The following is a 25359-nucleotide window of genomic DNA, read 5'->3' on the forward strand; positions in this document are numbered from 1 at the left end:
GTCTTGGATTATGTACGAGTGAGTTTGTGGATTGACTGAAGTCACTGTGAAAATCTCGGGGTTCCACTTGTCAGCCAGTTTACGGCGGCCCCTTTCACCCTCATGCCCCTTAAGCCAGTGACTGAATTTCTCAGACACACTCCATTTCAGTGCTAGAAATTCTAGTCTGTGTGCCGGATACCTTCTCTGCGACTTACTCAGAGTCTTGCTCGCAAATGCTATGGGCCTTGCCTTATCTTCACCTTCAGGTACTTGGCAAAGCACAGCTCCAAAACCATCCAAGGAAGCGTCAGTGAAGAGAATGAACGGCCTCTCGAAATCAGGGTGAGCTAGCACGACACAATTCAAAAGAGCATCCTTCAGCTTCTGGAATGCAACGACACACTCCTCAGTCCAATCCGATAGCGCCAGTTTCCGGAAAATCCCACTGTTGCCCTTCTTCCCATCTCTTCCTCTTCTCTTTTGACCCCCAGTGAGTGCAAACAAAGGTCTGGCTATAGCAGAACAGTCAGGAATGAAGTGCTGGTAATATAATACCAAACCCAAGAAGGATTTCAGCATCCGAGCAGAGGGAGTGCATCCGTCTGCCTCCATCAGCTGAGCTTGGCTCATCTTGGCAATGGCCTCCACCTTCTCAGGATCCACTGACACACCGTCCGCTTTAATGATATGTCTGAGGAATTTCACTGTTTTTCGTAGGAAGTGGCATTTTTTGGGTGCTAGTTTGAGATTGATGGCTCTTAGACGGCTAAACACAGCTTCAAGTCGCTGTAGAGCCTGTTCCTCGGTGGGTGCAAAGACCAACAAGTCATCTAGGTAACAAAGGAGATTTGAGAAGTTTAGGTCCCCAAATATACTTAACATCATTCTCATGAAAGAGGCCGGGCTGTTACACAGACCTTGTGGCATGTGATTGTACTCATAAAGTCCCATCTGTGTGGTAAAGGCTGTGTACTTCTTGTCCTCTTCGTGAACTGGAATGTTATAAAATCCTGAGGTCAAGTCCATGGTGCTGAAAAATGCACTGCCACCAAGGGCTGCGAGGCAATCTGCTTGATGAGGAAGGGGATGAGCGTCCTTCACCGTTTGTGCATTCATCCACCTGAAGTCAGTGCATAACCTCAGACTCCCGTCTTTCTTCCATACCATGACTAAAGGGGAGGCATACTCACTAACTGACTTGCGTATAAGACCTACTTCTTCCATGTCTGTCAATACCTTCCTCAGCTTCAGGTAATGAGCAGGTGGAACTCTTCTGTATGGTAACCGGAAGGGTCTGTCATCAACCAGGTGGATACGGTGAACACAACTTGCAGACTTGTTTACGTGTTGCTGTGCGTTTTGTAGCCAACCTATTTTGCTACCTGACAACTTTACGTTTTTTACTTTTTAATTACCATTTATATTTTTGTTTTTTCCCTCAACTTTTTCACTCCGGACGCTTTATCTGGACATGGTTCGTCAGGACCTCCAACAGCCAAAACTAAGTAGTAACATTAACATGATGCCTTCTAATTGCAGTCGCTGTACTCATAATATACAGGAGAACGATCGCCTTACGGCGAGGATAGCTGTGCTACAAGCCCAGCTTCAGACGCAATCGTTAGGCAAGGGTAATTTCAGTGTAGGAAAGGATGACTGTACTTACTGTGCCACCAGTAAGTACAGATAGTAGTATAAATCCCCTGGCACAGTCCCCGCAGCCGGACAACTTTCTCACGGTTTCTGGAAGGAAATGCTGTAGGAATGCTCAACCGGTGTCGCTCATTCAGCCGACAGAAACTTTCAACCAGTTTTCCCCATTATTAAGCAGCGAGTCGGAGTCAGAGGCCGAGCCTTCTCTTGTCTCTACTCCTTCCGATACGGGGTCTGAGACGCCGAAGCTTCCCACCATTAGCTCTGACAAATTGAAAACTCTAGTCATTGGCGACTCCATTACCCGCAGTATTAGACTTAAAACGAATCATCCAGCGATCATACACTGTTTACCAGGGGGCAGGGCTACCGACGTTAAGGCTAATCTGAAGATGGTGCTGGCTAAAACTGGCGAGTGTATAGAGATATTGTTATCCACGTCAGCACCAACGATTTTAGGATGAAACAGTCAGAGATCACCAAGCGCAACATAGCTTCTGCGTGTAAATCAGCTAGAAAGATGTGTCGGCATCGAGGAATTGTCTCTGGCCCCCTCCCAGTTAGGGGGAGTGATGAGCTCTACAGCAGAGTCTCACAACTCAATCGCTGGTTGAAAACTGTTTTCTGCCCCTCCCAAAAGATAGAATTTGTAGATAATTGGCCCTCTTTCTGGGACTCACCCACAAACAGTTATATCCTTCCTGTTTGACCTGCTGAGGAGTGACGGACTCCATCCTAGCTGGAGGGGTGCTCTCATCTTATCTACCAACATAGACAGGGCTCTAACTCCTCTAGCTCCACAATGAAATAGGGTGCAGGCCAGGCAGCAGGCTGTTAGCCAGCCTGCCAGCATAGTGGAGTCTGCCACTAGCACAGTCAGTGTAGTCAGCTCAGCTATCACCATTGAGACCGTGTCTGTGCCTCGACCTAGGTTGGGCAAAACTAAACATGGCGGTGTTCGCCTTAGCAATCTCACTAGGATAAAGACCTCCCCATTCCTGTCATTATTGAAAGAGATCATGATACCTCACATCTCAAAATAGGGCTACTTAATGTTAGATCCCTTACTTCAAAGGCAATTATAGTCAATGAACTAATCACTGATCATAATCTTGATGTGATTCGCCTGACTGAAACATGGCTTAAGCCTGATGAATTTACTGTGTTAAATGAGGCCTCACCTCCTGGCTACACTAGTGACCATATCCCCCGTGCATCCCGCAAAGGCGGAGGTGTTGCTGACATTTACGATAGCAAATTTCAATTTACCAACAAAAAAATGACGTTTTCGTCTTTTGAGCTTCTAGTCATGAAATCTATGCAGCCTACTCAATCACATTTTATAGCTACTGTTTACAGGCCTCCTGGGCCATATACAGCGTACCGCATTGAGTTCCATGAATTCCTATCGGACCTTGTAGTCATAGCAGATAATATTCTAATCTTTGGTGACTTTAATATACACATGGAAACGTCCACAGACCCACTCCAAAAGGCTTTCGGAGCCATCATCGACTCAGTGGGTTTTGTCCAACATTGAGGAAAATAAGAACAATCCGAAATTCCTTTTTGATACTGTCGCAAAGCTAACTAAAAAGCAGCATTCCCCAAGAGAGGATGGCTTTCACTTTAGCAGTGAAAAATTCATGAACTTCTTTGAGGAAAAGATCATGATTATTAGAAAGCAAATTACGGACTCCTCTTTAAATCTGCGTATTCCTTCAAAGCTCAGTTGTCCTGAGTCTGCACAACTCTGCCAGGACCTAGGATTAAGAGAGACGCTCAAGTGTTTTAGTACTATATCTATTGACACAATAATGAAAATAATCATGGCCTCTAAACCTTCAAGCTGCATACTGGACCCTATTCCAACTAAACTACTGAAAGAGATGCTTCCTGTGCTTGGCCCTCCTATGTTTATTGTGTTCAACGTCTCTCTATCCACCGGATGTGTACCAAACTCACTAAAAGTGGCAGTAATAAAGCCTCTCTTGAAAAAGCCCAACCTTGACCCAGAAAATATAAAAACTATCGGCCTATATCGAATCTTCCATTCCTCTCAAATTTTTTAGAAAAGGCTGTTTCGCAGCAACTCACTGCCTTCCTGAAGACAAACAATGTACACGAAATGCTTCAGTCTGGTTTAGACCCCATCATAGCGCTGAGACTGCACTTGTGAAGGTGGTAAATGACCTTTTAATGGCATCAGACCAAGGCTCTGCATCTGTCCTCGTGCTCCTAGACCTTAGTGCTGCTTTTGATACCATCGATCACCACATTCTTTTGGAGAGATTGGAAACCCAAATTGGTCTACACGGACAAGTTCTGGCCTGGTTTAGATCTTATCTGTCGGAAAGATATCAGTTTTTCTCTGTGAATGGTTTGTCCTCTGACAAATCAACTGTAATTTTCAGTGTTCCTCAAGGTTCCGTTTTAGGACCACTATTGTTTTCACTATATATTTTACCTCTTGGGGATGTTATTCGAAAACACAATGTTAACTTTCACTGCTATGTGGATGACACACAGCTGTACATTTCAATGAAGCATGGTGAAGCTCCAAAATTGCCCTTGCTAGAAGCAAGTGTTTCAGACAAGGAAGTGGATGGCTGCAAACGTTCTACTTTTAAACTCGGACAAAACAGAGATGCTTGTTCAAGGTCCCAAGAAACAAAGAGATCTTCTGTTGAATCTGACAATTAATCTTAATGGTTGTACAGTCGTCTCAAATAAAACTGTGATGGACCTCTGCATTACTCTGGACCCTGATCTCTCTTTTGAAGAACATATCAAGACCATTTCAAGGACAGTTTGTTTCCATCTACGTAACATTGCAAAAATCAGAAACTTTCTGTCCAACAATAATGCAGAAAAATTTATCCATGCTTTTGTCACTTCTAGGTTAGACTACTGCAATGCTCTACTTTTTTCCGGCTACCCGGATAAAGCACTTAATAAACTTCAATTAGTGCTAATTACGGCTGCTAGAATCCTGACTAGAACCAAGAAATGTGATCATATTACTTATTATTATTATTATTTCTAAGCAAACAGCTGGAGGCAGGGCTTTCTCCTATAAAGGTCCATTTTATGGAATTGTCTGCCTACCCATGTGAGAGACGCAGACTCGGTCTCAACCTTTAAGTCTTTACTGAAGACTCATCTCTTCAGTGGGTCATATGATTGAGTGTAGTCTGGCCCAGGAGTGGGAAGGTGAACGGAAAAGCTCTGGAGCAACGAACCGCCCTTGCTGTCTCTGCCTGGCCGGTTCCCCTCTTTCCACTGGGATTCTCTGCCTCTAACCCTATTACAGGGGCTGAGTCACTGGCTTACTGGGGCTCTCTCATACCGTCCCCGTGCGTCACCTGAATGGGTTGAGTCACTGATGTGATCATCCTGTCTGGGTTGGCACCCCCCCCCCCCTTGGGTTGTGCCGTGGCGGAGATCTTTGTGGGCTATACTCAGCCTTGTCTCAGGATGGTAAGTTGGTGGTTGAAGATATCCCTCTTGTGGTGTGGGGGCTGTGCTTTGGCAAAGTGGGTGGGGTTATATCCTTCCTGTTTGGCCCTGTCCGGGGTGTCCTCGGATGGGGCCACAGTGTCTCCTGACCCCTCCTGTCTCAGCCTCCAGTATTTATGCTGCAGTAGTTAGTGTCGGGGGGCTAGGTTCAGTTTGTTATATCTGGAGTACTTCTCCTGTCCTATTCAGGTTCTGTGTGAATTTAAGTGTGCTCTCTCTAATTCTCTCTTTCTTTCTCTCTCTCGGAGGACCTGAGCCCTAGGACCATGCCTCAGGACTACCTGACATGATGTCTACTTGCTGTCCCCAGTCTACCTGGCCGTGCTGCTGCTCCAGTTTCAACTGTTCTGCCTTTTTATTATTGGACCATGCTGGTCATTTATGAACATTTGAACATCTTGGCCATGTTCTGTTATAATCTCCACCCGGCACAGCCAGAAGAGGACTGACAACCCCACATAGCCTGGTTCCTCTCTAGGTTTCTTCCTGGGTTTTGGCCTTTCTAAGGAGTTTTTCCTAGCCACCGTGCTTCTACACCTGCATTGCTTGCTGTTTGGGGTTTTAGGCTGGGTTTCTGGACAGCACTTTGAGATATCAGCTGATGTACGAAGGGCTATATAAATATATTTGATTTGATTTGAACATAACCCCTGGCTTCTCTGCAGTCCAGATTATGCCTTGAGAAGATGTCTTCATATTTTGTGATGGTATTCACAAGCTTCTCCTTCCACTGGTCAGTTACCTGGCATCCATCAATGCTGCTTACAAACAGAGCAAGTGGATGTTGAACACATCAACCAGGCTGACTACCTCAATGTTACGGACCAGCGACTATACAAATTAGACAAAGACTATGTCAGTAAATGCAAAATCTGCAATGAATATGCCATTGAGCAACAGAGAGAGACGATGATGTCCCACGAGCTACCGATCCGCCCCTGGCAGATAGTAAGTCTAGATCTCTTCCAGCACAGTGGCAAAGACTTTCTGCTGGTAGTCGATCATTACTCAGAATTTTGGGAGATTGACCTCCTCCCCGACCTCTCAGCAGAGACGACGATCAAATGCTGCAAGGCTCAGTTTGCCCGCTATGGCCAGCCAGATAGGGTAATTTCAGACAATGGACCCCAATTCTCCGGAGTTGAGTTCTGAAAATTTGCTGCAGGATGGGAATTCGAGCACGTCACTTCATCACCACAATACCCAAAAGCTAATGGGAAGGCGGTGTCCGCAGTAAAAATTGCAAAGGACCTCTGCAAAAAGAATCTGCGAGAGGGCAAAGATGCCTGGAAAGCAATCCTGCAGTGGCGCAATACCCCGACAGAAGGCATGGATAGCAGCCCGGCACAGCGCCTCATGGCACGGCGCTTAAAAGCAGCTCTGCCAGTAGCCATGTGTGGTGACAGACGTGCTGGTGAAGCTACGTCACAGAAGACAGGTCTCCAAGTTCATCTACGACAAATCAGCAAAATACTTGTCTGAGCTCAGGGTGGGTGAAATGTTGCGAATTAAGCCCATACCAGGGGACCGGACAGGCCTCTGAAGACTCGGATCCTGTGTACAGAAAGTGGCACCACGCTCCTACTTGGTCGAAGTGAATGGATCACTGTACCGTCGTAACAGGGTGGACCTTCGGATTGCTGAGCCAGCACCTACTCAGAACCCTGATGGTCAAAGGGGTCGCATGACAAAAGACAGAACCCCAGCAAGTCACATGGGGCCTGAGGCACTGGGCGAAGAGCCAGGGGATCACAGGTCGGCCGCTCCCTCGCCCATCAATTCTCCCCTTAGACAGGCAGGTGACATGCCTGTGCGGGAACCTGTAGTCCTCACAGACAAGCCCTCTGTCTTTTCACGCTGCGGGCGTCTGTCCCAGCCACCAAAAATACTTAATCTGTAGGTTTCCCATCAGGGATTGTTGACAGACAGAGATAAAAGTTAAGAGAATATCAAAATGTGTTGTTGTTACCTGAGAAAATAAAGAAAATACTAAACTGTTCATGTTGTAAATTATTACTAGGTTTGTTTTGTTAGTGAATTGACACCTCCTGTCCTATTTTATTAAAGGGAAGATGTTATGGGTGTAAGATGGCACAGTGAAGCCATCTGTTGGTAAATGTTCATTACTGCATCTTGTGTTTTACCGGGGTGCTTGAGATACCTGGATGTGTTGTGATGTACTGAACAAGACTGGTTACTCGCATCAATGCCTCTGTCTCGTCATTTAACATTCAAACAGATGGTAGGGATGGGTGAAAAACAGTGTAAAGAAAAATAAAGTGAATTAGAAATGATGAAAACAGTTAAAATGATAGAACCCACAATCTATCTGATATTAAAGCTGATCTACCCCCATTTAAAAAAAAGAGCCTCTACTTTCCCACTGTGTCAAAAAACCTAAGATTTAAACAAATAAGGCCATCACTTTAATAATCACACTTCACTTTAGCAGTCAAACAAAGGTGCCACTGCAGTAGAAACATGGCATTACAATTCATACATGATTTAGGAATGACTGGTCATTGATAACAAGGTTGAAGATCAGGCGATTGAAAGGTATGTTTCAATAAAAGCCGTCTGCAAAACAACTGCCTCCTAAAAGTTAAAACATACAAATATTAAATAACTCAAACAGAGCATGAATTTGTCAACAACAACAAAGTCCATACACCTTATTTATATTAATCTTACATCAATTTACATGCTTAACTTATATTAACTGGGTCATTCTTTGAAAATGGTGGCTTCTTGAACAGCCAACTTTTTACAAATTGTAATAATAAAATAAAAAAATCTAAACTTAGTCAGATAATAGTTAACATAAACTTAGTCAGATAATAGTTTTTGTAACATAAATAATTAAGATTGAGTCATCAAAATATCCTTAAAATGTTTACTAATAAATGTAGCAACAGTTAGGTAGATACAAAAACCATATTAAGTTAAATTGGGCAACTCTGATGCCAGAACACCAATATGCCATACAGTGACAATGTGAAACCATTGACAAACATAAGATTATTTCAAAGAAATTGTATCAATTTATCAGTCATTTTTAATGACACATTTCAGGTTTCATGAGATGGGTTGATTTAATATGAACAATAAAATTAGGGTTATTGGTCAAAGATCAAGACCAAAAGATTGATTGACTAAAATGTGTCTTTCATAACACAACAGATTCGTTGTCTGTAAAGATGTAATATATACAGTCGGGCAGAAAAGTATTTAGCCAACCACCAATTGTGCAAGTTCTCCCACTTAAAAAGATGAGAGGCCTGTAATTTTCATCATAGGTACATGTCAACTATGACAGACAACATGAGAAGAAAAAAATATCCAGAAAATCACATTGTAGAATTTTTTATGAATTTATTTGCAAATTATGGTGGAAAATAAGTATTTGGTCACCTACAAACAAGCACAAGGGCATGCGTCTTCCCCAGGTACTCTGCCCAGTACATACGCAAATCCTCAGCCCCTCCAACTGGAAGAAAGCAGACAGAGGTAGGAAGGTAGGTTACTTGAGAGGTGTTGCTAGGCAATAAGGAAGATGTATGAACTTATGTTTTCTCCTTTCTTATTTGTTTGACACGCTACCAGAAGGCCAAATGAATTATTCTACTCAAGAAAAGGTAAATGATGCATGTTGTTCAAACATATAAGTGAGTCTAAGCAAAGGCACATGATTATAATGCTTTTGGTAATGTCACTGGCATTTTCAGGGCCAATCTGATAGTTTACAATCCATGTGACAAAATTAAAAAGGCGATAGAGAATGCTTAAAGCACTCTGCATGGAGTCTTACAGGCCGGTTGAATTGCCCTGCAAGCATATGCAAAAATCTGTTGTGCAAACTGCATAGCTTACTTTCTAGGAATTCCAGCTGACGGGCAGGGGCACTGAGGCTCATAAAGTTGAAACCCCTGGTGGGACGGCAGTGCCCTCTCTTGTCTCCGTCTGTAGCTGTCAACCCCTGAAGCATACTGCTCTTCCCAGCTCCGTCTAGGCCAAGGACTAGCACCTGGCGCTGTCCACCCTCCTCCTGCTCAACATGCAGACACAGCAGGATGCCATCAGAACACCTGTTCTCTCACAACAGCAACATGAAGTTATCTTATCCCATTTTCTTTTCAAAGGTACAGATACATAGATCATTGTTACTCCTGTAAAGTGCAGAACTGCAATATGTTTTGTTTACATACAGTGCATTCGGAAAGTATTCAGACTCCTTGACTTTTTCCACATTTTGTTACAGCCCTATTCTACAATGGATTAAATACCAAAAATTCCTCAATCTACACTCAATACCCCATAATGACAAAGCGAGAACACGTTTTTAATACAAAACAGAAATACCTTTGTTAAGGGATTTTTTAATCAATAATGACTAATTATGTATACCTTTCAATCAGGACTGACTAATCAGAATACTATTATGTTATGTATAGATGTATGAATTTTCTTATAATCCTAGTACTGAATATAATGTGTGTAAATATAATCAAGAAGTAGAACAATGACTGTCTGTTCCTTGGTAGAAATGAATGAATTTATCGTCAGACTGGCTGGAATGCTTATCTACACAGGCAGACCTAGGCTCGGTCATAAATCATCTAAGTTGGGAGAGACGATGTGGGAAGGCTTGAGAACTATACAGCCATTGTACTGGAGTGGAGATGAGACGGGGTAGTACGAAAACTAATGACGTCATTTTCAGTTTATAACCTGTGGTAAACTGTATCATGTTCAGTACTCTCGAGAATAAACGCTGCTGGTTGATTTTGAGACTGGTCTCTGTCCATTTTATGCAAATAAGAGTCTTTCAAATTCTTAGGAATTGACAGAGTATTTAATTTTGATTGGGTATTAAAACATGTAGGAATTTATGTTCTGTAACAATCTTACATAAGTATTCAGCCCCTTTGCTATGAGACTCAAAATTGAGCTCAAGTGCATCCTGTTTCCAATGATCATCCGTGAGATCTTTCTGCAACTTGATTGGTGTCCAACTGTGGTAAATTCTATTGATTGGACATGATTTGGAAAGGCACACACATGTCTATATAAGGTCCCACGGTTGACAGTGCATGTCAGAGCAAAAACCAATCCATGAGATCGATGAAATGTTCTGTAGAGCCCCGAGACAGGATTGTCGAGGCACTGATCTGGGGAAGGGTACCAAGAAATGTCTGCGGCATTGAAGGTCCCCAAGAACACAGTGGCCTCCATCATTCTTAAATGGACGATTTTTGGAACCACCAAGACTCTTCCTAGAGCTGGCCGCCCAGCCAAACTGAGCACTCTGAGAAGGACCTTGGTCAGGGAGGTGACCAAGAACCTGATGGTCACTCGGACAGAGCTTTAGAGTTCCTCTGTGGAGATTAAAGAACTTTCCAGAAGGAATACCATTGTACAACAGGGCCTTTATGGTAGAGTGGCCAGACGGAAGCCACTCCTTCGTAAAAGGCACATGACAGCCCGTTTGGAGCTTGCCAAAGGGCTCCTAAAGACTAAAAATAAGATTCTCTGGTCTAATGAAACCAAGATTGAACTCTTTGGCCTGAATGCCAATTGTCACGTCTGGAGGAAACCTGGCACCATCCCTGAGGTGAAGCATGGTGGTGGCAGCATCATGCTGTGGGGATGTTTTTCAGAGGTAGGGACTGGGAGACTAGTCATGATCGAGGGAAAGATGAACGGAGCAAAGTACAGAGAGATCCCTGATGAAAAACTGCTCCAGATCGCTCAGGACCTCAGACTGGGTCGAAAGTTCACCTTCCAACAGGACAACGACCCTAAGCACACAGCCAAGACAACATAGGAGTGGCTTTGGGACAAGTCTCTCAATGTCCTTGAGTGGCCCAGCCAGAGCCTGGACTTGAACCCAATCTAACATCTTCGGAGAGACCTGAAAATAGCTGTGCAGCAATGCTCCCCATCCAGCCTGACAGAGCTTGAGAACATCTGCAGAGAAGAATTGGAGAAACACCCCAAATACAGGTGTGCCAAGCTTGTAGTGTTATACCCAAGAAGACTCGATGCTCTAATCACTGCCAAAGGTGCTTCAACAAAGTACTAAGTAAAGGGTCTGAATTCTTATGTAAATGTGATATTTCAGCCTTTTTTTATTCTATAAATTAGCAAAAATATCTAAACCGGTTTTTGTTCAGACATTATGGGGTATTGTATGTAGATTGATGAGGGGAAAAAACGATTTTATCAATTTTAGAATAAGGCTGTAACGTAACAAAATGTGGAAGAAGTCAAGGGGTCTGAATAATTTCTGAAGGCACTGTACATCAGTATTTTTCACTATCTGTCCCTGTAGGATTTTCCAATAAAGTATAGATAATGCTGCAATATTTCACAATCACTTGCATTTTTGTGTGCAATGCAGGCAACAGCCTCTGTTGTTGTGACCCCACGGTACTCAAACCAAAAACAGATTTAATGAATCATTCACTTATGTATAGAGCCATGTCATCATGGAATGCTCTGCCACCAGAGGTTACTCAGGCAAAATCCAAGTTTAGCTTTAAAAAACAGATGAAAAACAATGTATCACATCTCATCTCCTCTCTCTAAAGATCTAATTTAAGTGTACAGTAAATAAGAATATAAATATGTATATGAATAGTGTGTAAATAGTATGTTGACTCTGTGTCTTTCCTATATATAACTCTTATTTTTATTTTGAATTTAATGTAATATCTTATGATGTTCTTGTCTCTTACTGTTCTGTACTTTGTATGTTTTTTTGTGGACCACAGGAAGTGTAACTGCTGCATTTGCAGTAGCTAATGGGAATCCTAATAAACTAAACCGCCAATAGCTGTCTACTTGTGCCACGATAGCTGCATTTGCACTTTGACCCCTATGTAATGTTGTTATGGCACCAATATTCGTTACAACAGCTCTATACCATCTCATTGGTTTGTGAGAAGCAAATTTGAGGAGTCAACAAGTTTCTCAGCAATTCTCCCTCGATTACATTAACTGTAGACTAATCTGGCCTCTTTGTGTGAATCAAGACCAATGAGCTCCTGGAAATCATATTAGTTAATTTCAGGTAATATTCCCATGTCCGTATAGGGCAGGCTATAGTCAGAGGAAATGATTCAAGTATTATTATGACTGTGAACCTACCTCATCACCATACAGTATTTATTTATTTATCTTGCTCCTTTGCACCCCAGTATCTCTACTTGCACATTCGTCTTCTGCACATCTACCATTCCAGTGTTGAATTGCTATATTGTAATTACTTCGCCACCATTGTGATAAGGTGCGTCTCGGTGAGAGATGTAGGAGTCAGGCGCAGGAGAGCAGGGATTTCTGAGAAGCATGTTTAATATATATACAGTGGGGCAAAAAAGTATTTAGTCAGCCACCAATTGTGCAAGTTCTCCCACTTAAAAAGATGAGAGGCCTATAATTTTCATCATAGGTACACTTCAACAATGACAGACAAAATTAGATGTTTTTTTCTCCAGAAAATCACATTGTAGGATTTTTTATGAATTTATTTGCAAATTATGGTGGAAAATAAGTATTTGGTCAATAACAAAAGTTTATCTCAATACTGTTATATACCCATTGTTGGCAATGACAGAGGTCAAACATTTTCTGTAAGTTTTCACAAGGTTTTCACACACTGTTGCTGGTATTTTGGCCCATTCCTCCATGCAGATCTCCTCTAGAGCAGTAATGTTTTGGGGCTGTTGCTGGGCAACACGGACTTTCAACTCCCTCCAAATATTTTCTATGGGGTTGAGATCTGGAGACTTGCTAGGCCACTCCATGACCTTGAAATGCTTCTTACGAAGCCACTCCTTCATTGCCCAGGCGGTGTTTTTGGGATCATTGTCATGCTGAAAGACCCAGCCACGTTTCATCTTCAATGCCCTTGCTGATGGAAGGAGGTTTTCACTCAAAATCTCACGATACATGGCCCCATTCATGGTGGTCCTTCTGTAGCTCAGTTGGTAGAGCATGGCGCTTGTAACGCCAGGGTAGTGGGTTCGATCCCCGGGACCACCCATACGTAGAATGTATGCACACATGACTGTAAGTCGCTTTGGATATATGCCATTCTTTAATGGCATATATTATTATTAATAATATTATATATTATTATTATTATATATATATTATTCTTTCCTTTACACGGATCAGTCGTCCTGGTCCCTTTGCAGAAAAACAGCCCAAAGCATGATGTTTCCACCCCCATGCTTCACAGTAGGTATGGTGTTCTTTGGATGCAACTCAGCATTCTTTGTCCTCCAAACACAACGAGTTGAGTTTTTACCAAAAAGTTATATTTTGGTTTCATCTGACCATATGACATTCTCCCAATCTTTTTCTGGATCATCCAAATGCTCTCTAGCAAACTTCAGACGGGCCTGGACATGTACTGGCTTAAGCAGGGGGACACGTCTGGCACTGCAGGATTTGAGTCCCTGGCGGCGTAGTGTGTTACTGATGGTAGGCTTTGTTACTTTGGTCCCAGCTCTCTGCAGGTGATTCACTAGGTCCCCCTGTGTGGTTCTGGGATTTTTGCTCACCGTTCTTGTGATCATTTTGACCCCACGGGTGAGATCTTGCGTGGAGCCCCAGATCGAGGGAGATTATCAGTGATCTCGTATGTCTTCCATTTCCTAATAATTGCTCCCACAGTTGATTTCTTCAAACCAAGCTGCTTACCTATTGCAGATTCAGTCTTCCCAGCCTGGTGCAGGTCTACAATTTTGTTTCTGGTGTCCTTTGACAGCTCTTTGGTCTTGGCCATAGTGGGGTTTGGAGTGTGACTGTTTGAGGTTGTGGACAGGTGTCTTTTATACTGATAACAAGTTCAAACAGGTGCCATTAATACAGGTAACGAGTGGAGGACAGAGGAGCCTCTTAAAGAATAAGTTACAGATCTGTGAGAGGCAGAAATCTTGCTTGTTTGTAGGTGACTAAATACTTATTTTCCACCATAATTTGCAAATAAATTCATAAAAAATCCTACAATGTGATTTTCTGGATTTTTTTCTCATTTTGTCTGTCATAGTTGAAGTGTACCAATACAAAAATGGCACAGACGTGGCACAGACGAAAATCCAAAACTACGCTCTCGAAGGATCAGAAACTCGTGCCAACACACGGAGGAACAACCACAGTTCCAACACTTACATATACGTGCCTAAATAGTGAAAACAATACAGAAACTTTGCATGGAGGAACAAACTCAGTTCCGAAACTTAACTACACGAGCGTAATAGTGAAAACGATAAACATCAAAGATAATCGAGCGCAAATACACACAAGCTTAATCCTGCACGAACTAAGGCAGGCAACCGGTGCCCTATAAACACACAGAAATAAACGCAAATGAAACCAGGTGTGAAAAGCAACACAGACAAAACAACCAGAAAAGGAATCGGTGGCGGCTAGTAAACCGGTGACGCTGAGCGCTGCCCGAACAGGAAGAGAAGTTACCTTCGGTAGAAGTTGTGACAGTACCCCCCCCCCCCCCCCTGACGCGCGGCTCCCGCAGCGCGACGACGCTGGCCTCGAGGACGACCCGGAGGACGAGGTGCAGGGCGATCCGGATGGAGGCGGTGAAACTCCCTTAGCATATGTGGATCCAGTACGTCCTCCAACGGCACCCAGCATCTCTCCTCCGGACCATACCCCTCCCAGTCCACGAGGTACTGAAGACCCCCACCTGACGCCTCGAGTCCAGTATGGACCAAACTGCATACGCAGGCACCCCCCGATGTCCAGGGGGGGGGCGGAGGGACCTCCCGCACCTCATCTTCTTGAAGCGGACCAGCCACCACCGGCCTGAGGAGAGACACATGAAACGAGGGGTTAATACGGTAACAAGGGGGAGCTGTAACCTATAACACACCTCGTTTATTCTTCTCTGGACTTTGAATGTCCCCACAAAACGCGGACCCAGCTTCCGGCAGGGCAGGCGGAAGGGCAGGTTTCGGGGCGAGAGCCAGACCCAGTCCCCCGGTATGTACACCGGGCCTCGCTGCGGTGGCGGTCGGCACTGGCCTTCTGCCACCCTTCGGCCCGTTTAAGGTACCCGTGGGCGGCCTCCCAGGTTTCCCTTGAGCGTCTCACCCAATCCTCCACCACAGGAGCCTCAGTCTGGCTCTGATGCCATGGTACTAGGACCGGCTGATAGCCCAACACACATTGCAAGGGCGACAGGTTTGTAGAGTAATGGCGGAGTGAGTTCTGGGCCATCTCTGCCCAGGGGATGTACTTCGCCCACTCCCCTGGCCGTTCCTGGCAATACGATCGCAGAAACCTACCCACATCCTGGTTCACTCTTTCCACCTGCCCATTACTCTCGGGGTGAAACCCAGAGGTTAGGCTGACCGAGACCCCCAAACGTTCCATGAATGCCTTCCACACCCTGGACGTGAACTGGGGACCCCGATCAGAAAAAATATCCTCAGGCACCCCGTAGTGCCGGAAGACATGAGTAAACAGGGCCTCCGCCGTCTGTAGGGCTGTAGGGAGACCGGGCAATGGGAGGAGACGACAGGACTTAGAAAACCGATCCACAACGACCAGGATCGTGGTGTTGCCCTGTGATGGTGGCAGATCGGTCAAGAAGTCAACCGACAGGTGTGACCAAGGCCGCTGTGGAACGGGAAGGGGTTGTAACTTCCCTCTGGGCAGGTGCCTAGGAGCCTTGCACTGAGCGCACACCAAGCAGGAGGACACATAACCCCTCACGTCCTTGGCTAAAGTGGACCACCAGTACTTCCCACTAAGACATCGCACCGTCCTACCGATCCCCGGGTGACCAGAGGGGGACGTGTGAGTCCAACAAATTAGCCGGTCTCTAACCTCCAGCGGAACGTACACCCGTCCCGCTGGACACTGTGGTGGAGTAGGCTCAACACGCGATGCTCGCTCAATGTCTGTGTCCACCTCCCACCTCACAGGTGCCACTAGACAAGAAGCCGGGAGGATGGGCACAGGATCGATGGCCCGCTCCTCCGTATCATATAGTCGGGACAGTGTGTCTGCGTTAGTGTTCTGGGAGCCTGGTCTATAGAAGATGGTAAACCTAAATCGGGTGAAAAACATGGCCCACCTTGCCTGACGAGATTTCAGTCTCCTCGCTGCCCGAATGTACTCTAGATTACGGTGGTCAGTCCAGATGAGAAAAGGGTGTTGGGCCCCCTCAAGCCAATGTCTCCACACCTTCAGGGCTCTGACAACAGCCAGCAGCTCCCGATCCCCCACGTCATAGTTTCGCGCCGCCGGGCTGAGCTTCCGAGAAACGAAAGCACAGGGGCGGAGCTTCGGTGGCTTATCCGAGCGCTGGGAGAGCACGGCTCCAACCCCAGCCTCGGATGCGTCCACCTCCACTATGAATGCCAAAGAGGGGTCCGGATGCGCCAGCATGGGAGCCGAGGTAAAAAGAGCCTTCAGGCGACAAAAAGCCCTGTCCGCCTCAGCCGACCATCCCAGACGCGTCGGCCCCCACTTCAGCAGTGATGTAATGGGAGCAGCCACCTGCCCAAAACCCTGGATAAACCTCCGGTAGTAATTGGCAAACCCTAAGAACCGCTGCACCTCCTTTACCGTGGTTGGAGTTGGCCAATTACGTACGGCTGCAATGCGGTCACACTCCATCACCAACCCCGATATGGAAATGCGATATCCAAGGAAGGAGACGGCCTGTTGGAAGAACGAGCATTTCTCAGCCTTGACGTACAGGTCATGCTCCAACAGTTGCCCAAGTACCTTGCGCACCAGAGACAAATGCGCGGCGCGTGTAGCGGAATAGACCAACATATCATTGATGTAAACCACCACACCCTGCCCGTGCAGGTCCCTGAGAATCTTGTCTACAAAAGATTGGAAGACTGCTGGAGCATTCTTCAACCCGTACAGCATGACGAGGTACTCATAATGGCTGGATGTGGTACTAAACGCTGTCTTCCACTCATCTCCCTTCCGGATACGCAGTTATATGTAGTTATATGCACTCATGAGACCCTTTTTTTTGTAAACCCGTGCTCCGTGAAATGACTCAATCGCTGTGGCAATGAGAGGCAAGCGGGTAACTATACCCCACCGTGATGGAATTTAGACCTCTATAGTCAATGCAAGGACACAGACCTCCCTCCTTCTTCTTCACAAAAAATAAACTTGAGGAAGCAGCTGAGATGGAGGGCCGAATGTACCCCTGCCCCAGAGATTCAGATATGTATGTCTCCATAGCCACCGTTTCCTCCTGGGAAAGGGGATACACGTGACTCCTGGGAAGTGCAGCGCCGACCAGGCGATTTATCACACAATCCCCTCGTCGATGAGGTGGTAATTGGGTCGCCTATTTTTTTTTTTACAGAAGGCGATGGCCAAATCGGCATATTCTGAGGGAATGCGCACGGTGGAGACTTGGTCTGGACTCTCCACTGTTGTAGCACCGATGGAAACTCCTACACACCTGCCCGAGCACTCCTCCGACCACCCTGTAGAGCCCTCTGTTGTCACGAAATCCTGGGGTTGTGACGGGCCAACCAGGGGATCCCCAACACCACCGGAAACGCAGGAGAATCAATGAGGAAGAGACTAATTCTCTCCTCATGACCCTCCTGCGTGACCATACTCAGTGGAGCCGTGGCCTCCCCGACTAGCCCTGAACCCAATGGTTGGCTATCTAAGGCGTGCACTGGGAAGGGTTTGTCAAGCTGAACAAGGGGGATCCCTAACCTGTGTAGTAAACCACGGTCAATAAAATTCCCCGTTGCGCCTGAATCTACTACCGCCTAATACCGTGAAAGAGGGGAAAATTCAGGAAAAACAATCCATAAGTACATGTGACCAACAGGGGGCTCTGGGTGAGCCTGGTGCCGACTCACCTGAGGTGTCCGAGCAGTGCTCGGCTTGGTGTCTCGACTCCCTGGAGGACCCCCTCAGCACCGGTCAGCAGTGTGCCCTCTGCGACCACAGCTGGCACAGGAAAGGCCCCCTCCTCCAACCGCCCTCGCTGCAGCACCTCCTAGCTCCATGGGCTTTGGAGTGGTGGAGCTGGGGGATGGAACTGACAGAGCCCGATCTGGACGTCCATGGGTCGCCAGCAAGTTGTCCAACCGAATGGAAATGTCGATCAACTGGTCCAAGGAGAGGGTGGTGTCTCTACAGGCCAGCTCCCTACGGACGTCCTCAGGCAAACTACACCTATAGTGATCGATCAAGGCCCTGTCGTTCCATCCCGCGCCAGCGGCCAAGGTCCGGAACTCTAAAGCAAAGTCCTGAGCACTCCTCTTCTCCTGCCTCAGATGGAACAGCCGTTCACCCGCCGCTCGACCCTCAGGTGGGTGATCGAACACAGCCCGAAAGTGGCGGTTGAACTCTGGGTAGTGGTCCCTTGCTGAGTCAGGATCGTTCCATACCGCGTTGGCCCACTCCAGGGCTTTACCTGAGAGGCAGAAGACGAGGGCGTTCACGCTCTCACCTCCCGAAGGAGCCGGACGAATGGTCGCCAGGTATAGGTCCATCGGGAGTAAGAACCCCTGGCACCCGGCCGCCGTCCCATCGTACTCCCTCGGGATGGCGAGTCGAATCCCACTGTGCCCAGGCAATGAAGGAGAGGGTAGTGGTACTGGTTGGGGTGTGGCTGATAAAGGTGTGGGAAGGCCACCTCTCTCCCATCTCTCCATCGTCGCCATCACCTGATCCATGGCGGTCCCCAGCCGGTGTAACACTGCCCTGTGGTGTTGAACTCGCTCCTCCACTGACCCTGGGAGTGCATCCTCTCCGTGCTGACTCCATAACTGGTGCGGGATTCTGTGATAAGGTGCGTCTCTCTTGGTGAGAGGTAGGAGTCAGGAGCAGGAGAGCAGGGATTTCTGAGAAGCTTGCAGTTCTGAAATTTAACTACATGTGCATAATAGTGAAAACAATAAACATCAAAGATAATCGAGCGCAAATACACACAAACTTAATCCTGCACGAACTAAGGCAGGCAACAGGTGCCCTATATACACACAGAAAAAAAAACGCAAATGAAACCAGGTGTGAAAAGGAACACAGACAAAACAACCAGAAAAGGAAAAAGGGATCGGTGGCGGCTAGTAAACCGGTGACGCCGAGCCCTGCCGAACAGGGAGAGGAGTTACCTTCGGTAGAAGTCGTGACAACCATGGCCTATTTATTGCCTTAACTCCCTTATCTTGCCTCCTTTGCACTCACTGTATATAGACTTTTTGTTTTCTTTTGTTGTACTGTATTATTGACTATGTTTTGTTTATTCCATGTGTAACTCTGTGTTGTTGCTATGATTTATCTTGGCCAGGTCGCAGTTGCAAATGAGAACTTGTTCTCAACTAGCCTACCTAGTTAAATAAAGGTGAAATATGTTTTTTTTTTTTTTTTATTACTTTGGAATGATTTGCATTTTCTCCTTTAACATTAGACGATTAGTGTGTATTTTCTTATACTGTAGCTTTCTTGGACCGTAATCCTGTATGATTCTCATTATGTGCATCATTCTTTATCAAAACCCTTCATCATTATCAACGTGAAGTCAGATTGTCAGTTTACATGTTCTGAGATGAACGCGCATCATAGTCATATGCATTCTCTGGGCTGGAAGGCCCCATGTCGATACATAAGTGATTCGTTAAATCATCTCTATGCCTGCATGCGTTCGATTCCACTGGCGCCCCTACAGAACTTTAACGCTCTGGCACGTAAAGAATTCAGAGATAAACCGTGAAAACTGTGCGTCTGTCCCCCCGATTGCAACGGTTACAGAGCCATACATTTATGCCGGGGGGGGGGGATGAATGCCGATTATGAAATCCTTTTTACATAACTCATTTTTGCTATCGTTTTTTTTTAAAAACATCCGTTATTAATGTAACTGGTCCCCCTAACAGTACAACTGGCCCCAGCTCCCCCCTCCCGAGTTGAAATGGTCTAGAACCGCCACTGCCTACATAGCAAAGGTAAGAGCTTACCTCTTTGTTCATATAATATTCCGCTTGGGGAGACCATATTCGCCTTCTATATAAATAATTTAACGCGATAAACATCGCGGACCCGAATGCAGCCACTACTGCTGTTAGGGCGATGGATATGTGCCGAAGCAGAACCATGTGGAACTTCTGGAAGGCCGGATAATGTTGCGTTCCAGGACACAACAGCTCGCCAACGATTAAATGATCTAATGACTTTCACTGTGGACAGTGCACCTGATCTCTCTGCTTTGTTTGTATTGGAAAGAGCCCCGTCAGCACCCTCCTTGTACCCTTCAGTCGGTTCGATTCGTGTGGACAGCAGAGGGTGTGGGCTGCGCAACAACAGCTACTGACTGTACTTTGTGGACGAAGCCTCTGAGTTCACTTTTAGTGTAATTGCAAAAGGGCATGTCAGTTCCCTTGAAATAAAAAAATATCATCTATATAATAGGGCCTAAATATTAACCCTGCAGTGAAATGTAATATCACTGATGTACTGTTTTCTTTTGGACTGTAGATCATAATGACCTATATTTAAAACACTTCTTGCTGTGAAATTAGTAAATATTGAAAACATTTGTAAACTACACTAAAGTAACCAGTGAACAGTGAAATCATTGTCAATAAAATGAGGAACACCTCAGCCGGAGGGGGAAATAACCTCCGACTGGTCAAATCCAACTTGGAATTCCAAGTCCGAAACTGGCATTTTTCTAGAACACAGACTTTCCGACCTGAAGATCATGATATGACCTCGTTTTTTTCAGAGTTCCCAGTTGTCTTGAAAGCACGTATAGATCTGACAGAACTGGAGTAAGCAACCAATAATACCAATTCAATACTCTGTGCTACTCTTGTGCCTATTGGCAAGGGGTCAGTTTGCAATAAAGCATGCATATGCCAGTTTTCACGAAAAAGTTGGCATTTATAAAACATTTACTTGACCAGTTATCTTAGGTCTCTCTTTGTATTGTGTTCTCTCTTGTCATGATGTGTGTTTTGTCCTATATTTTATTTATATATATATATAAAGCCCCGCCTTATCTCAGCTCACTGGTCACCATAGCAGCACCCACCCGTAGCACGCTTTGGCCACCTTTTCTTCCAGTTCTCTGCTGCCAATGACTGGAACAAACTGAAAAAAATCACTGAAGCTGGAGACACATATCTCCCTCACTAGCTTTAAGCACCAGCTGTCAGAGCAGCTCACAGATCACTGCATCTGTACATAGCCCATCTGTAAATAGCCCGTCCAACTACCTCATCCCCATACTGTATTTATTTATTTATCTTGCTCCTTTGCACCCCAGTATCTCTACTTGCACATTCATCTTCTGCACATCACTATTCCAGTGTTTAATTGCCATATTGTAATTACTTCGCCACCATGGCCTATTTATTGCCGTACCTCCCTTATTTTACCTCATTTGCACACAATGTATATAAAAAAATTATACTGTATTATTGACTGTATGTTTGTTTATTCCATTTGTAACTTTGTGTTGTTGTATATGTTTCGAACTGCTTTGCTTTATCTTGGCCAGGTCACAGTTGTAAATGAGAACTTGTTCTCAACTACCCTACCTGGTTAAATAAAGTTGAAATTTAAAAAAAACTGCAACAATTTGCCATAGTTTTATTTCAGAAATAGTCACTCCTTTGCTGAATACTACAGTGAAAGACTGAGTCACTGCAAAACATTCTGGCAACACCTTCAATAACTTTATCATCTAGTTTGCCATGGCTCTCTATTTTAGAAACTTTGTGGACTAATTCCAAATCAAACAACAAACTAGAGAAGTACATTTCCTTAAGAAAATGTGTGTGCTTGCTAGCTTTTACAAAAGTATTTATGATTTGAAGTAAGTTATAGTAGTGGTGGTGACTCCAGTAGGAAGGGTTATACTGTTGAAAAAGTAGGTAGATGGAAAAATGTATTAATTTGTTGATTGATTGGATAGGATAGCCTGAACACGAGATCATTGGTTTGGTGTCTCTACCTTAAACGGTTCAAGAGTTACTGTTGGATAGTTATTTTATGCTAATTTATATAGTTATAGTTGCTACAAGTTAATTATTTGAAGTTAGCCTGAAAATGAAAAAATTGGTTTGGTGTCTAGCTTGAACAGTTCAACAGTTACTGTTGGCGAGTTATTTTATGCAAATGTAAATGGTTCAATCGAGTACAAGCTTAACTGAATGACAACATAGAGAATAAAATAAGGAATTTTATTGAATAGTTTGGGGTAGGCCTCGCCTCCAAGGAAGGCTCCTCAGAGCCAGATGCTGATGACCTGTTGTCCTGTGCTGGGCATCTGGCATTGAACCCCCCCCCCAATTAAAAATAAATACAAATAAGTTACTCAACAGGGAGAAGGGACATGGCGGAGTAATAATTTGATCTAAAGACTAAAGACAGGATAAATATATGTAAAAGAGATGCATGTGAAGAATAGACAAAGTGTAATTCTTCTGTAATGGAAAGTATCATATGGAATGTTTTTGGTTGAAATGAGACATCTGCATGTACATCTACCCAGCCACGCTTGCAGTAAGAGACATGCACGATTAACATGAAACACTTACCTAGAATTGAATCCAACAATGCATGTCGTAATGATTGACCTGAAACACTAACCGAGCTTTAGTGCACACCAAAATGCAGGACGATATGGGCATCTGCCCGAGTCCCGGCCCAATACGGACCTGCTAAATGCATTGTTACTCTGAATTATTTAGAATAAATGTTATGTATGATGGTACAGTTGAACTCTGAAATTTACATACACCTTAGCCAAATACATTTAAACTCAGTTTTTCACAAATCCTGACGTTAAATCCTAGTAAAAATTCCCTGTCTTAGGTCAATTCGGATCACCACTTTATTTTAAGAATGTGAAATGTCAGAATAATAGTAGAGAGAATTATTTATTCATCTTTTATTTCTTTCATCACATTCCCAGTGGGTCAGAGGTTTACAATAACTTAATTAGTATTTGGTAGCATTGCCTTTAAATTGTTTAACTTGGGTCAAACTTTTTGGGTAGCCTTCCACAAGCTTCCCAGAATAAGTTGGGTGAAGTTTGGCCCATTCTTCCTGACAGAGCTGATGTAACTGAGTCATGTTTGTAGGCCTCCTTGCTTGCACATGCTTTTTCAGTTCTGCCAACATTTTTTTTTAGATAGGATTGAGGTCAAATCAAATCAAATCCAATTTTATTTGTCACATACACATGGTTAGCAGATGTTAATGCGAGTGTAGCGAAATGGTTGTGCTTCTAGTTCCGATAATGCAGTAATAACCAACAAGTAATCTAGCTAACAATTCCAAAACTACTACCTTATAGACACAAGTGTAAGGGGATAAAGAATATGTACATAAAGATATATGAATGAGTGATGGTACAGAGCGGCATAGGCAAGATACAGTAGATGGTATTGAGTACAGTATATACATATGAGATGAGTATGTAAACAAAGTGGCATAGTTAAAGTGGCTAGTGATACATGTATTACATAAAGATGCAGTAGATGATATAGAGTACAGTATATACGTATACATATGAGATGAATAATGTAGGGTATGTAAACATTATATTAGGTAGCATTGTTTAAAGTGGCTAGTGATATATTTGACATCATTTCCCATCAATTCCCATTGTTAAAGTGGCTGGAGTTGAGTCAGTGTGTTGGCAGCAGCCACTCAATGTTAGTGGTGGCTGTTTAACAGTCTGATGGCCTTGAAATAGAAGCTGTTTTTCAGTTTCTCGGTCCCAGCTTTGATGCACCTGTACTGGCCTCGCCTTCTGGATGATAGCGGGGTGAACAGGCAGTGGCTCGGGTGGTTGTTGTCCTTGATGATCTTTATGGCCTTCCTGTGACATCGGGTGGTGTAGGTGTCCTGGAGGGCAGGTAGTTTGCCCCCGGTGATGCGTTGTGCAGACCTCACTACCCTCTGGAGAGCCTTACGGTTGTGGGCGGAGCAGTTGCCGTACCAGGCAGTGATACAGCCTGACAGGATGCTCTCGATTGTGCATCTGTAGAAGTTTGTGAGTGCTTTTGGTGACAAGCCAAATTTCTTCAGCCTCCTGAGGTTGAAGAGGCGCTGCTGCGCCTTCTTCACGATGCTGTCTGTGTCGGTGGACCAATTCAGTTTGTCTGTGATGTGTACGCTGAGGAACTTAAAACTTACTACCCTCTCCACTACTGTTCCATCGATGTGGATAGGGGGTGTTCCCTCTGCTGTTTCCTGAAGTCCACAATCATCTCCTTAGTTTTGTTGACGTTGAGTGTGAGGTTATTTTCCTGACACCACACTTTCCTGACACCACACATACTTTTGTACCTGTTTCCTCCAGCATCTTCACAAGGTCCTTTGCTGTTGTTCTGGGATTGATTTCGCATCAATGTACGTTCATCTCCAGGAGACAAAATGCGTCTCCTTCCTGAGCGGTATGATGGCTGCGTGGGCACATGGTGTTTATACTTGATTACCATTGCTTGTACAGATGAACGTGGTAACTTCAGGAGTTTGGAAATTGTTGCCAAGGATGAACCTGTCATGCAGGTGAAAGAGGACCCAAAAGCGACTTAACAGAAACAGAGTTTATTTAAGTCCAAACAGGGAATAACAGAAATCCTCTAGACTTGTAGAGGGGAAATAACTGGAGAAGCGGCCACAGACTGCAGGTCGCTTCGGGTAGGCGCAGGCCGTAGTCGACAGAGACACCTGCTCACACGCAGCATCTGATGAAGGCAAAAAAACACGACAGGACAGGGCGATACACAATCACAGCAAAAACACGACAGGACAGGGCGAAACGCAATCACAGCATGGTGAATACAATACAAGGAACCGACGGGACAGGAACGGATCACAAAGGAATAAATAGGGACTCTAATCAGGGGAAAGGATCGGGAACAGGTGTGGGAAGACTAAATGATGATTAGGGGAATAGGAACAGCTGGGAGCAGGAACGGAACGATAGAGAAAAGAGAGAGCGAGAGAGTGAGAGAGGGAGGGGGAGAGAGAGGGATAGAAGGAGGGAAAGAACCAAATAAGACCAGCAGAGGGAAACGAATAGCATGGGGAGCACAGGGACAAGACATGATAATAAATGACAAACATGACAGTACCCCCCACTCACCGAGCGCCTCCTGGCGCACTCGAGGAGGAATCCTGGCGGCAACGGAGGAAATCATCGATGAGTGAACGGTC

The 25359-nt window shown here is 44.9% G+C and overlaps 1 protein-coding gene across 5 annotated transcripts; it reads right to left on the reverse strand.

Moving 5' to 3' along the window:
- Positions 1-7563: 7563 nt before the first annotated feature.
- On the reverse strand, positions 7564-20419 carry LOC124000433 (ADP-ribosylation factor-like protein 10). Of its 5 annotated transcripts, none has more exons than XM_046306783.1 (5): positions 20142-20419; positions 14867-14985; positions 9025-9199; positions 8570-8641; positions 7564-7749 (listed from the first exon to the last, which is right to left on the reverse strand). In XM_046306783.1, coding segments are annotated over exons 1-5 (405 nt in total). In that variant the 5' UTR covers positions 20179-20419; the 3' UTR covers positions 7564-7747. The 5 variants fall into 5 exon arrangements, 4 of the variants coding, with proteins under 4 accessions (XP_046162739.1, XP_046162738.1, XP_046162740.1 ...); XR_006832618.1 differs by lacking the exon at positions 7564-7749 and adding an exon at positions 18039-19056 and having other exon boundaries at positions 8502-8641; XM_046306782.1 differs by lacking the exon at positions 7564-7749 and having other exon boundaries at positions 8502-8641.
- Between the last annotated feature and the right edge of the window lie 4940 nt (positions 20420-25359).

The sequence above is a fragment of the Oncorhynchus gorbuscha genome, linkage group LG16, assembly GCF_021184085.1.
Source record: "Oncorhynchus gorbuscha isolate QuinsamMale2020 ecotype Even-year linkage group LG16, OgorEven_v1.0, whole genome shotgun sequence".
In the NCBI taxonomy this organism is placed as follows: domain Eukaryota; kingdom Metazoa; phylum Chordata; class Actinopteri; order Salmoniformes; family Salmonidae; genus Oncorhynchus; species Oncorhynchus gorbuscha.